A 12,728-nucleotide genomic window follows, 5' to 3' on the forward strand; every position below is an offset into this window, starting at 1 on the left:
AATTAACAATGAACAAACAGCAAAGACCATAGTCTTCAAACATTCAGTTTCCACCCACCCCCCAAATCTGTATCTTAAAGTCTTCTGCTTATGTTATTCTTGCCTAGTAAACCTCCACCTGAATGCAGAGTTAATTTCTTTACAACACACTGTTCGCTCTCCAGCAAGGATATTCAGTACTTCAAGCGGCTGAGAGAACAAAGCGTAAAGCAAGATCAATGTACTATGGAGTATGTGCAGGTTTCAGATCGTGACCAGGAGGCAGGTTTGCTGAGCTCATGGCAAAATCAAAGCAGCTGCACAACATTGCCAAAACTTGAATTCTGCTGGCATGCAAATATAATAATAATCATCGCTTATTGTCTCAGGTAGGCTTCAATGAAGTTACTGTGAAAAGCCCCTGGTCGCCTTTCGGGGAGGCCGGTACGGGAATTGAACCCGCGCTGCTGGCATTGTTCTGCATTACAAGCCAGCTATTTAGCCCAGTGTGCTAAACCAGCCAATATGTTGAATGAGTTAGATTGGAAGTTGATGCTGCCAAAGAAATCAACAAAATTCTTCTTTCTGATAATATAATCAAACTGCATATTGACAAAGTGTCAGTTGAAATTGAACAGGTGCTTCAAGAGACATCAGGAGTTAGTGGGGAAACTGCAGATTGATGACTCCACAGACATTAGCAGACACTGCCAACTCTGCCAATGTCGGGTATGTTGCTGAAGATTCTATGAAAGAGAATCTTTTGTGTCACAACTGCTTATCTGGAGAAAAAATGATCTTAACTGGACCAATAGAATCTGCACTGATGGAGCAGCTTCCATTACCGGAAAAGTCAATGGACTCGTGAATAGGGTGGAAGAACAGAATCCTGGCATCCAAATCAGCACTGTATCCAGCACTGTGAGACTCGTGTTGCCAAAACAATGCCGTCTGTGTTAACTGCATTATTATATCAAACAGTGAAAATCGTGAATTATGTGAAGTCACATCCTTTGAAATTGCACTTGTTTACCATTTTGTGTGAAGAGATGGGAGTCGATTACCAGGGTTTACACATGCGGACCGAAATGTGATGGCTATCTCGGGGAAAGGTCCTCTCTCGTGTTTATCCAGTCCATAATGAAAAAGTTTCCAACTCGGCATTAAGATAGATAAATCCCCGGGACCTGATGAAATGTATCTCAGGATGTAGTGAGAGGCTAGGGAGGAAATTGCCGGCCCCCTAGCTGAGATATTTGAATCATCGACAGCCACATGAGAGGTGCCTGAAGACTGGAGAGTAACAAATGTTGTTAAAGAAGGGCTGTAGGGATAAGCCTGGGAACTACAGACATGTTAGCCTTACTTCTGTAATGGTAAATTGTTAGAAGGTATTCTGAGGGACAGGATCTGCAGGCATTTAGACAGGCAAAGGCTAATTAGTGAAAGTCAGCATAGCTGACGAATTTGATTCAGATTTTTGAAGGGGTAACCAAGGAGGTAGATGAGGGCAGTGTGGTCGACGTTGTCTACATGGACTTTAGCAAGGCCATTGACAAGGTACCGCATGGTAGGTTGTTGCAAAAGGGTAAATCTCACGGAATCCAGGGTGAGGTAGCCACTTGGATACAAAATTGGCTTGACGACTGAAGCCGTGGTTGTGGAGGGTTGTTTTTTAAACTGGAGGCATGTGACCAGTGGTGTGCCTCGGATCGGTGCTGGGTCCACTGTTATTTGTTGTATATATTAATGATTTGTGTGAGAATGTAGGAGGCGTGGTTAGTAAGTTTGCAGGTGACACCAAGATTCGTGGCATAGTGGTGGGCCGATGAATGGCAGATGGAGTTGAATTTGGATAAATGTGAGGTGATGCCTTTTGGTAGATCAAATCAGGGCAGGACCTACTCAGTTAATGGTAGGGAGTTGGAGAGAGTGACAGAACAAAAAGATCTAGGGGTACAGGTTCATAGCTCCTTGAAGGTGGAGTCGCAGGTGGACAGGGTGGTGAAAAAGGCATTCAGCATACTAGGTTTTAATGATCAGAATATTGAATACAGAATATTGTCTGACATTGGTAAGACCACACATGGAATACTGTGTTCAGTTCTGGTCCCAGCCAACCCAGGAGAGACTGGATAGGCTGGGACTTTTTTCCCTGAAGTGTAGGAGGCTTAGGAGTGAGCTTATAGAGGTCTATGAAATAATGAGGAGCATAGATAAGATAGATAGTCAACATCTCTTCCCAAAGGTAGAGGAGTCTAGAACTAGAGGGCATAGGTTTAAGGTGAGAGGGGAGAGATACAAAAGAGACGAGAGGGGAAATTATTTCACAGAGGGTGGTGAGCATCTGGAACGGGCTGCCAGAGGCAGTGGTAGAGGCGGGTACAATGTTTTCCCTTTAAAAAGCAATTAGACAGTTACATGTGCAGGGTGGGTATAGAGGGATAAGGGCCAAATGCGGGCAAATGGGACTAGCTTAGTGATAGAAACTGGGCGGCATGGACAAGCTGGGCCGAAGGGTCTGTTTCCATGCTGTAAACATCTATGATTCTATGGCATGAATTCTGAACACAAAGGTTTAATACGTGATGAATCTGCCGTGCTAAGTTTTCAGATGTATTCAGCTATCTGAATGAACTGAATATTAAAACGTAGGAGAAAAACAAGAATATTCTGACTGCCACAGATAAACTTCAAAGCTTCAGATCAAAGCTTTACAAAATGGCCAATTGCTATGCTGACAAGAAGGCTGCAGCTGGTCACATGATGCCTTTCAGTAGTTTCAAAGTAACAATGGCCCCACGGATGATGGGTCTGCTCCAGCCAACTTTGAACAAAAACAATATTTTGCCAGTCCCAATTGCCCATAATGGTACTAATGGCTTAAGCATTAACTGTTCTAGCACACTGGTTTTGATAAGAGGTCTTCATTTAGTTAACCCAAAACCAATGTCTCCAAGAACAAAAGGGAATCCCGATTCCACCTAAGCACCTCAAGATTCCAGGCATTCTTTGTCCAACATTGAGAAGGTATGTCACGTGATCTCCCACAAACTGCACGGTAATATTCTTTGGTGGAACTGAACTCTCGCAGTTATTGTTTGACCTCCAACGTGAACGGACTTCCAGGCTACAACCTATGCTACCTACAATCGAACTGGAGGAAGCAGAAAGAACTCTGGCCCTCATCAAACCTGCCAACTATTGGAACATTGGAACTCGTTCCTCCATCTAACTTAGTCTGCATGTCTTCTCCCATCATGGAAGTCCCACTCTGGAAAGACGAGTCATTCAGTCAATCTCCCTTCAGAAGGAATATTCCAGTTGACTTCTGATTCTGGACATTTGTAACCTTGTATTTTATTGTAATCATGCCCTTAACCTTCTTTCTTTTTCCATATCCCCCAGTTATTGTCTGAGTGCAGAGAGGGGTAGACATTGCAAACCCCCTCTCGCTCGTATGTGTGTGTGTTTATTTGAGTGTTTGTATTTGTGACAATAGGATGCTGCACAATATTTTCTTCACTTATGAACTTGCACATTATGAAATGCAGACTTAAAAACTGAAAACAATTGAAATATTTAATGGCAAACACTTGTATATTTATAGAATTGAAATTTAAAAATATTGCATTTGAAAAGTCACAGAGTGATGAGGTTTTCATTGTAAACTTAAACTAATGACAGATGTATTAAATGGTGGCTTGCTGTGTTTTTAGGAGGTTTTAAAGATAAAAGGCTTTTGCTGATGGGACCAGTTGGAGAACATAGGTGGTGTGCCTCCAAATTCTGGATAGTACACAAGATTGGGAACCACTGGTCTGATCTCTGGTCTTAGCTGAGCTAATTGTAATGAGTCAAGAATGTGATAGGATTGGCACAATTAGTCAGTCTCTCTGAACTGGAAAAGGCAAAATGAGTTACTATCTATTTTTATCTTTCTCCCTCTCTCCTCTATTTTTCTTGTCTTCACTTGTTGCACACCTGCAATGTCCAAAGGAAGGAACACGACAGTGAACTTTTCCTTTGGTTTCACTCTTCTTATTCAACAGGAATGTCTGGTGTCAACTTGCTGTTTCTCCTAGTCTACTGTTTCTCCTGGGTCTGGATCAGAACTCTTGGTACACTTAATCCACTGCTGTATCAGCTGGCCCAGATCTTCTGACCTGCTTAGTTCCCACCACTTGACTCCCCACCCTGACCCCTTGATCCAAACTGAACCAACCTCCCCATCGTACCCAACTGTTGCTTCACCCACCTGCCACCCTATCTCCTTCTCCATTTACCTCACCTGTCCTACTCCCTTATCATCTCCTCCATGGCTTTTCAAAGAAGCTTTGGATCATTCAAACTCTCTTACCTGAATATGGCAGCTAGTGCAGTAAAAAAGGCGCCTGCTTCTGTGCAGATTCCCTTCACTGATGCCTCCGACGTTTCCTGCACTGAGTGAGTTTGGAAAGATCCTCCATCAGAAAACTGCCAGGGGTTCTGACCTAAATAAAAAGAATTGGCCCATTGTCTCCAAATACAATTGTTAAGTATGATGACAAGGATGGTATCACACTGTCTTAATGGTTTTAAAATTTCATTTGCAGATGTTTTTGTCCAATCTTCTTCCACGTTCAGATGATTTGGGAGCTTGTGTTACTAGGCGAACCTCTTGTCGTTATGGCACCATCGCCTGCTGAGTCATCAGAAACTGTTCTGGCCTTGGTTTGGTAAAGGAATATTTTTGTAAATAAAACCTTACACATAATGTATCGTCCCTTTACTACTTATATATATTTTAAATATACTTAACAGATAACATATGGCTCTTTTGGTGTTGCTCCTGACACAGGAACCAATACTTTTTATAAGAAATCACCTTGACGCAAATATGTTAAACTGTGTCACATCTAAAATAAAAAATATTTGGCGTTGGTTACCTGTACATTTTTATCATATGCATTTCTGTTGTGTTTGCATACATGAAATTTTTGTTTTAATTTAAATCCAAGCTCAAATTGCATCGCATGGAATTTGTGATACAATTCGGAAAGTTTAACCTTTGCAAGCATTATTCCAAGCAACTCTAGAAAATCATACTGTAATAAGTCTACTCAGTTTAGTAAGACTGGTGTTTCTTTGAATGGGTGTGTTTTGTTGGAACAGGTATGTTAACTATGCATTTTGAAATTATTTAGATCTGTAAATGATACTTCTATTTTTAATTATGACATGTCTTACGATCCCACACCAGACCCCAACAGTGGCTAGGATATTGGACCGAACCCCCAGTATTTTGTTTATTTGTAAGACTGTACGGAAATAATGATTCGTTTCAGGAGTGGTTGCGTGAAAAAATCGGGCTTTGGTATTTTTAAGAAAACTTTCTTATGAATACAATATTAGCTTTTTTAACTTCACACCCAAAAGGAACAACTTACAATTACCCCTTAAACGCTACTACTCAGTTTCCTATTAAACATCAAGAAAATAACTTTACAGCTCCCAATCTCTCGTGCTGTGAGAGAATTGTGGACTCCGTGCCAGGCAGTTCAGATTCAACTCTCTCCAAAACTTTTTCCAAAAACTGCCTCTCTAAAGCCTTTCAAAATGCTTCTATGTTCCTTGGGTCCACCCAGCAATTACCTAATTTCCCCAAGCTAAAAAGCAAATTATCTTTGCAGACTGCAAAGCACATGAACTCCCCAGGGACGTTACCAGTCAAATCACAGTCCCATTAGTCCAAACTGGAAAACCCATTCCTTTGTCAATTTCACCTTCTGGCTTCCAAAAGCATCGAGGCCCTGGAAAACAGATTTTTTTTTTTAAACATGACATCTGCAGCCAAACACACTCTAACCCCCCAAGCTTCTAACCCTTAAATTGCTCAAATTGGAATTCAATATTCAAAAAGTCTTCCAGTCGTCACCGCCCCCCCCCCCCCCTTTAATAAAAATGAACCAGAATGTAAACATTTGGCTTCATTTTTCTGAAACCCTTTTAACATTAAACATTTCTTAAGATTACATACAAGTTATACTCTCTGCGGTATATCATTTCACATTTTTAAACAGGCAAACATCAACATAAGTATAGTCCATTTAATCTTCTCACATGTTACAGTTGTGATAAAGCATCAGCAGTCACATTTCCTCTTCCAGTCACATTTAGAACAGCCTGGACTAGATCCACAAAAAAAAAAAGAGCATCAGTTTCTCTTATCAGCTATCTCGCTATGAGGCCCCTCTTTACTGTGGACATTGGAAACTGAAGTGGGTCACTTTACTTTTAAAAAAAAAAAAAGATGAGTATGGTAAAGGCTTATGACTGACAGAATATTACACAGTATGAGTACAGAAAGATTACGACGCAGATTGTACTTAAAATTATGCAGAATGGACTTCAGGTGGTGATTTTGGTTTTTGGCCCTTCACACCCAGTTTTTGGGAGAATCTGGTATGATTGTGGGAAAGTCTGAGGCGAACAGGGGGGCGGGGGGAGGAGGCCTGACAGCAACTTCGGTTGGGAGTCCAGCATGAGGAAAGATGGTGGGTGCAAGCTTCGAAGTGATGGCGGGGGAGTTTGAGCGATTGTTTTATAACCACTTTGACAAGCGTGGCAAAGAGATGATGACCTCGCTCAAGGACTGAGTGGATGAGACTCTTGCCCCGATGAAGGAGGCTTTGGCAAAGACGTTGAAGGAAGGGCAGGAGCACGGCGAGGTGTTGAAGGGAGCGAAGGATCATTGTCACAGCACGGCGACCAGTTCTCCTCGATTGGAGAAGAGCTGCAGAGGGTGGTGGAGTGTAACTAAGGGCTGAGAGCCAAAGTGGAGGACCTGGAGAGCCGGCACAAAGGTAGAGTCTGAGGTTCATGTGATTGCCTGAGGCCGACGGAGTATTTTGCGGAGATGTTCGTTAAGTTAATGGGGGAGGATGAGGACCCCTCCCTCTACGAGTTGGACAGGGCTCACCGGTCGCTCCAGTCAAAACCAAACGCAAATGAGCCACCAAGAGCTGTGGCATTGTTTCCACAGATATCTGGTGCTGAGATGGGCGTAGCTGAGGTGGGGAGGCGTTGGTATTCGGATATACCAGGATCTCCCGGCGCAACTGCCTTTGGTCGGGCGAAGGCGGGCGTTGTCTCAAAACAACGTGCGGTTTGGGGTGGTCTACCCTGCAAAGCTGAGGGTCACACACAAGGACTTCTGCTTTGAGCCAGCAGAGGAGGCGGAAGCGTTCATGAAAGCTGAAGGACTGGGCCTGAAATGAATTTGGACTTTGGTGGTGTTAATCTTTTTTCTATTTCTTTTCTTCTCCTTTCTCTTTTTTCTTTTTGATTTCCTCTGCTTAAGTTGTATTTGGGAAGGGGTGATTTGGGGCTTTGTAGTGATAGATTGGGATTTGTTTCTTTTGATTACTGTATTGGGAGTTTGGAAGATTTGGGTGTGGGGCTTGGGAGGTGTGAATGGTGGGGGATGGGAACGATGCTGGGTGGGTTATTGAGAGGAAGTGACTGGGAGGTTTCTGGGAAAGGGGTAGGGGGCTGATGGTGTCTAGGGGCAGCGCTAGATCCCGCCTGTTGGATGGGGCCAGGAGTAGCAGTTATGACTGACTGGTGGAGGGAGGGTAACATGGAATGTGTGAGGGATGGGGGACCAGTGAAGCGAGCAAGACTTTTCTCGCATTGAAAAGCTTGAAAGACGATCCGGTGCTGTTTGAAGAGACCCACCTGAGGGTGAAGGACGAGGTGAGCTTTGGAAGGGCTGGGTAAGTCAGTTGTTCTACTCTGGCTTTGATAGCAGGGCCCGGTGGGTAAGGCAGTGAGGTTCCAGATGGAGACGGTGGTTGCTGATCCGACGTGCGGGGGGGGTACATTCTCGTAACTGGTGCTTTGAAGGGAAGGTTGGCAGTGTTGGTTAGCGTAATCGCCCCAAATCGGGGCAACATAGGATTTATGAAGATGTTGGCTGACATACTGAATTTGGATACGCACCAGTTAATACGGGGGGGCGGGGGACTTGAATATTATGTTGGGTTCGAAGGTGAACAGGTCCAAGCCACGTTCGCTGACCCCCTTGCGGGTGGGGGGGAGGAGGGCAGCAAAGGTGTTGGCTGCATTTATGAGGGAAATGGGAGGAGTGGACCCGTGGAGGTTTCTGCATCCGCAGGATTAGGAGTACTCGTTCTTTTCGCCAGTACACAATGTGTATTCAAAGATTGATTTTTTTTTTTTTATATAGGAAAGGCCAGGGTGAGGAAGGCAGAATATTCTGCGATTTGTTACCTCGGATCATGCTCCACATTGGGTTGATGTGGTCTTGGTGAAGGGGCCAGCTCAGAGGCCTGTGTGGAGGTTGGATGTGGGGTTGTTGGATGACGCACATTTCTGTACCAAAACGGGAAAAGTGATCGGATTCAATAGGATCAATATGTAGGATTCAATAGGAATGGGGAGGTTTCACCGTCAGTGGTTTGGGAAGTATTGAAAGCAGTATGAGGGATGAGGTCATCTGTTTAAGGCTCAGGTGGACAGAAGCAAGAGAGGAGCAGCAGCGGTTGGTGGAGGAGATTTTGGTGGTGAATGAAAGATATGTGCAGGATCCGACCCTGGATCTTCTGGTGAGGAGGAAGGAACTACAGGCGAGGTTTGAACTTTTGTCCATGGGAAGGGCGGCTTGGCAGTTGAGGTGGGCAAGGGGAGCCGTGTAGGAGTATAGGGAGAAGGCCAGCCGCTTGTTGGCGGGTAGCTCCGTCGGCAGGTGGCTGTGGGAGATTGTTCGGGTCCGGGATGGGACAGGGAGCTGGTGGAGCACCGTAGCAGGTGAACAAGGCAGTTCCATAACAATTTGTATAAGTCAGAACTTCAGGAGGATGAGTCGAACATGAGGGAGTTTTGGGGGGGATTGGAGTTGTAGTGATCTGCATATCTGTACGTACACAAGGGGTTAATGTAAAGACACTACAACGAAGTAATCACTGGAGGGCAGCACTAGAGATGTATAAAAGACAGACTCAAGCCAAGATCCGCCTCTTCATAAAGACAGTGACTCGTGACCACAAGCATACAGAGACAGCTCAGCACAGGTGTAGATAATCATAAGTATTTCTTAATCAATCATGTTCATGGAACATCCAGTTTAAGCATTGGAGAGAGAACAAACTCACAGTTAATTTGTCAACGTTACTCAATAAAGTATTTGCTCTAATTGGAAGACTACGAGTGTTATTCAACATCGAGTTAAAGATCATTCTGGAAGAAGCAAGTGAGTAACTTGTATTGCACAAAGCAATACAACATTACTATCAGAAATAGTAATATAATAGGAGTGTCCCGAAGTAGGAGAGAGCAGAGTTGGAGGAGTCAGTGGGGTGGAAGAAGTGTGGGTAGCAATAGGGAAAATGAAGATGGGTAAGGCACCAGGGCCGGGTGGTTTCCCAGTAGAGTTTTATAAAAGGGTCATGGATAAGTTGGCTCTGCTGTTGGTGGAGATGTTTGAGGATGTGCTGGCTAAGGTGGCACTGCCAGAGACAATGGGACACGCATCTATTTCTTCCTTAAGAAGGAAAGGACTCAGTGAAGCGTGGGTCATATAGGCTGATATCTTTGTGGATGCCAGGATATTTGCGACAGTGCTGGCGCTCAAGTTGGAGGAACGCTTCCTGAAGCTGATTGGGGAGGATCAGATGGGTTTGTAAAGGGCAGACAGCTGTCGTCAAATATGCGGAGTCTGTTGAATGTGGTGCTTTCACTGGCAGCAGGGAGAGTTGGAGGTGGTGGTAATGCTGGATGTGGTGACGATTTTTGATTGTGCGGCATGAAGCTGATTGTTTGCGGTGTTTAGGATTGGGCCTCAGTTTGTGACATGGGTGAAATTGTTGTATAAAGGGTGGGGTAATGGAGATAGGTTGGGCATGTGCATAAGTAGGGTACTTTTTCCAAGGGCCGGTGCAGACTCCATGGGCAGAATAGCCCCCTGCACTGTAAATTCCATGTTTCCATTCTATGATCCGATGGTGTGTGTGCGCACAAATGAGATGCTTTCAGGGTGCTTTCCATTGCTAAGGGGAACGAGGCAGGAGTGCCCTTTAGCTCCCCTTCTGTTTGCGCTTGCTATAGCGCCTTTGGCCATAGCGCTGAAGTGCTTGGATAAATCGAGGGGGATAGTGATGGAGGATGCAACATAGGGTGTCCCTGTATGCTGATGATTTGTTGCTGTATATCTCTAATCCAGGCTCTTCAGTGGGGGATATAATGGAGATTTGGGGCTTTTTCAAGCTTTAAGTTAAATTTGGGACAAAGTGAGTGTTTTGTGGGGAGGTTGCTATTTTGGGTGGCAACAACACACTCCAGGTATTTGGGAATGCAGGTGGCTCAGGATTGGACCCGGCTCCGTAAGTTGAACATTACGAGTCTGGTGGGCAGAGTCAAGCTGGATCTATCGAGGTGGGGCAGTCTTTCCCCTATTGTTGGCAGGTCAGGTGCAGGCGTTTGAGATGAACATTTTGCCACGGTTTCTATTTTTATTTCAGTGCTCACCGGTCTTTTTGCCAAAATCATTTTTTATGAGGATGGATAGATTGGTTTAGTCATTTGTGTGGGCAAGTAAGGTGGCAAGGATTAGGAGGTCGGTACATCAGATACGGCGACAGTCGGCGGGGGGGCTTGGCCCTTCCGAACCTTTTATTATTGGCTGGTGAACGCAGAGAAGATGTGGGGTTAGAGCAGGGGGAAGGAGGCTTTGTGGGTGAGGGTGGAGGTGGGCTCTTCCAAAGGTTTAGGGTTGTGGGCGCTGGCAACGACAGTGCTCCCGTTTGCCTCAGGGAGATTCTCGGGGAGTCAGGTGGTGGTGGCCACTCTGAAAATATGGAGGCAATTTCGACACCACTTTAGGTTTGGGGGCGGGGTCAAAGTTGATGCTGATCTGAGGGAACCGTGGGTTTGAGCCAGGGAGGATGGAGGAGAGGTTTTGGGGATGGGAGGAATGATGGGTGATGAAGATAATGGACTTGTTTTTGGAAGGAGGGTTTGCAAGTTTGGCAGAGTTGTTTCAAGTACCTGCAAGTGCGGGATTTTGCGAGAAAGGTTTTTCCCTTTCTGGTGGCACTGCCCTCCTCGCTGGAGGGGATGTTGTTGGGAGGGGGGTCATCTAGGGGAGGAATTTGAGCAGGATAATGCATCCATGGAGGGGATGAAGGCTAATGGAGGAGGAGCTGAGAATGGCACTAGAGGAGGGGTTGTGGTGTGAGGTGCTGCAGCGGGTGAATGCCTTAGCCTTGTCTGCGTGGCAGGGGTTGACACAACTATAGGTAGTTCACAGAGTGCACCTGTCGAAGTCGAGGATGAGCCGGTTGTTTGAGAGGGTGGAGGATATTTTTGAGTGCTATGGGAGGGGCACAGCCAACCACCTACACATTCTGGTCCTGTCCGAAGTTGAAGAAATTTTGGAAGTCATTCTTCAGCACCATGTCAGCTGTCTTGCATGTTGATTTAGAGCCCAGTCCCTGGGGACCATATTTAGGGTATCGGACGAGTCAGAGTTGCAGACGGGAGCGGAGGTAGATGTTTTAGCCTTTGACTCGCTGATGGCTCGCAGGCGGGTTCTGTTGGGTTGGAGGTCAGCTTCTCCACCCTGTGCCTCAGTGTGGCTGGGGATTTAATGGAGTTCTTACACTTGGTAACGGGGAAATTTGCTTTATAAGGGGTTCCATAAATGGGTTTGTTTATACTGCATTTCGGGGAGCTGGTTCCCATCAACTACAAGGAGTTAGGGGTGCGGTGAGAGGTTGATTGAGGTGTTTGGGGGGGTTCAGGGTTTAGTGTTGAGTTTATTTTGTTTTGTAATATTGTGTGTGTTAAATGTAAAAATGTTAAAATTTGAATTAAAATACTTTTTTAAAAATTATGCAGAGTATACAAGTGTATTGCAGTAGTCACTGTTTAAAGTGTGAGATTCTAAACCAGTCTCCTTGTATACTAGTTAAGTGTTGAATAATAATGATCTAAAGAATTGTACTATTTCAAAAGAATCACATACTATTACAAAATCTGTTCTAATTAAAGGTTAAAATAATTACTTTATTTGAGAAGTAGACTATTAAAATGAACACCTGTGGTTCTGTTTTCCTCCCTGGTACCCACAGTCTTCTGTTGATTATTCCTTCTGCTGATAACAAATGGGATCAATCCAGTTCCCTTGAAGGATCGAGACTCTGTGGTGATTGTCCGTCGTTAGCCTCATCTCAGGCCTTAAATCAATGATCATCACATCGGCATTTTAGTTTTGAGGGGGTCTATTTTAGCTGAGCCACTTGAATAACATGTTTCCTGCAGACCCCGCGATCCCTACAGTTTCAGGCAGAGACTTGTGTCCGTTGTCTATGAATTATATTTACTAGCGAATAGAACAAATGTTAACAAAGCAATATTATTGAAGTTTCTGTCAGTTATATCTGGAGGCGAATGGGACAAATGTTAACAAGCCAGGAATTCATGTCAGATGGCTTGAATTATGTCTAGGAGTAAGCCTGGCAGATAAGAAAATCCCCTTGGGTTACATCTGGTTTTCATGCATTATCTGGGGGGGGGAGGGGTGGGTCAATCTCCATATCAATAACAACGATCCCATCCTCTCACCAAACTCCGAAATATTAGCCCGCATGTTAACATAAACAAATGACAAAGAGGAATCAGGAATCACCCATAGTCACCATCAACACATACAGTCCCCCTCCCCCCAACCCTCCAAGCCCCCAACCCCC

General features: G+C 44.8%; 1 protein-coding gene across 1 annotated transcript in view; it reads left to right on the forward strand.

Annotated features, from left to right (window-relative positions):
* The window catches only part of dennd6a (DENN/MADD domain containing 6A), a 213,996-nt gene that overhangs the window by 137,691 nt on the left and 63,577 nt on the right, over positions 1-12,728 (forward strand). The window contains exon 10 of the mRNA XM_072472432.1: positions 4,575-4,697. Within this exon, the coding sequence (XP_072328533.1) occupies positions 4,575-4,697 (123 nt within the window). The remainder of the gene's footprint in view (positions 1-4,574; positions 4,698-12,728) is intronic.

Source organism: Scyliorhinus torazame, chromosome 13 (genome assembly GCF_047496885.1).
Source record: "Scyliorhinus torazame isolate Kashiwa2021f chromosome 13, sScyTor2.1, whole genome shotgun sequence".
In the NCBI taxonomy this organism is placed as follows: domain Eukaryota; kingdom Metazoa; phylum Chordata; class Chondrichthyes; order Carcharhiniformes; family Scyliorhinidae; genus Scyliorhinus; species Scyliorhinus torazame.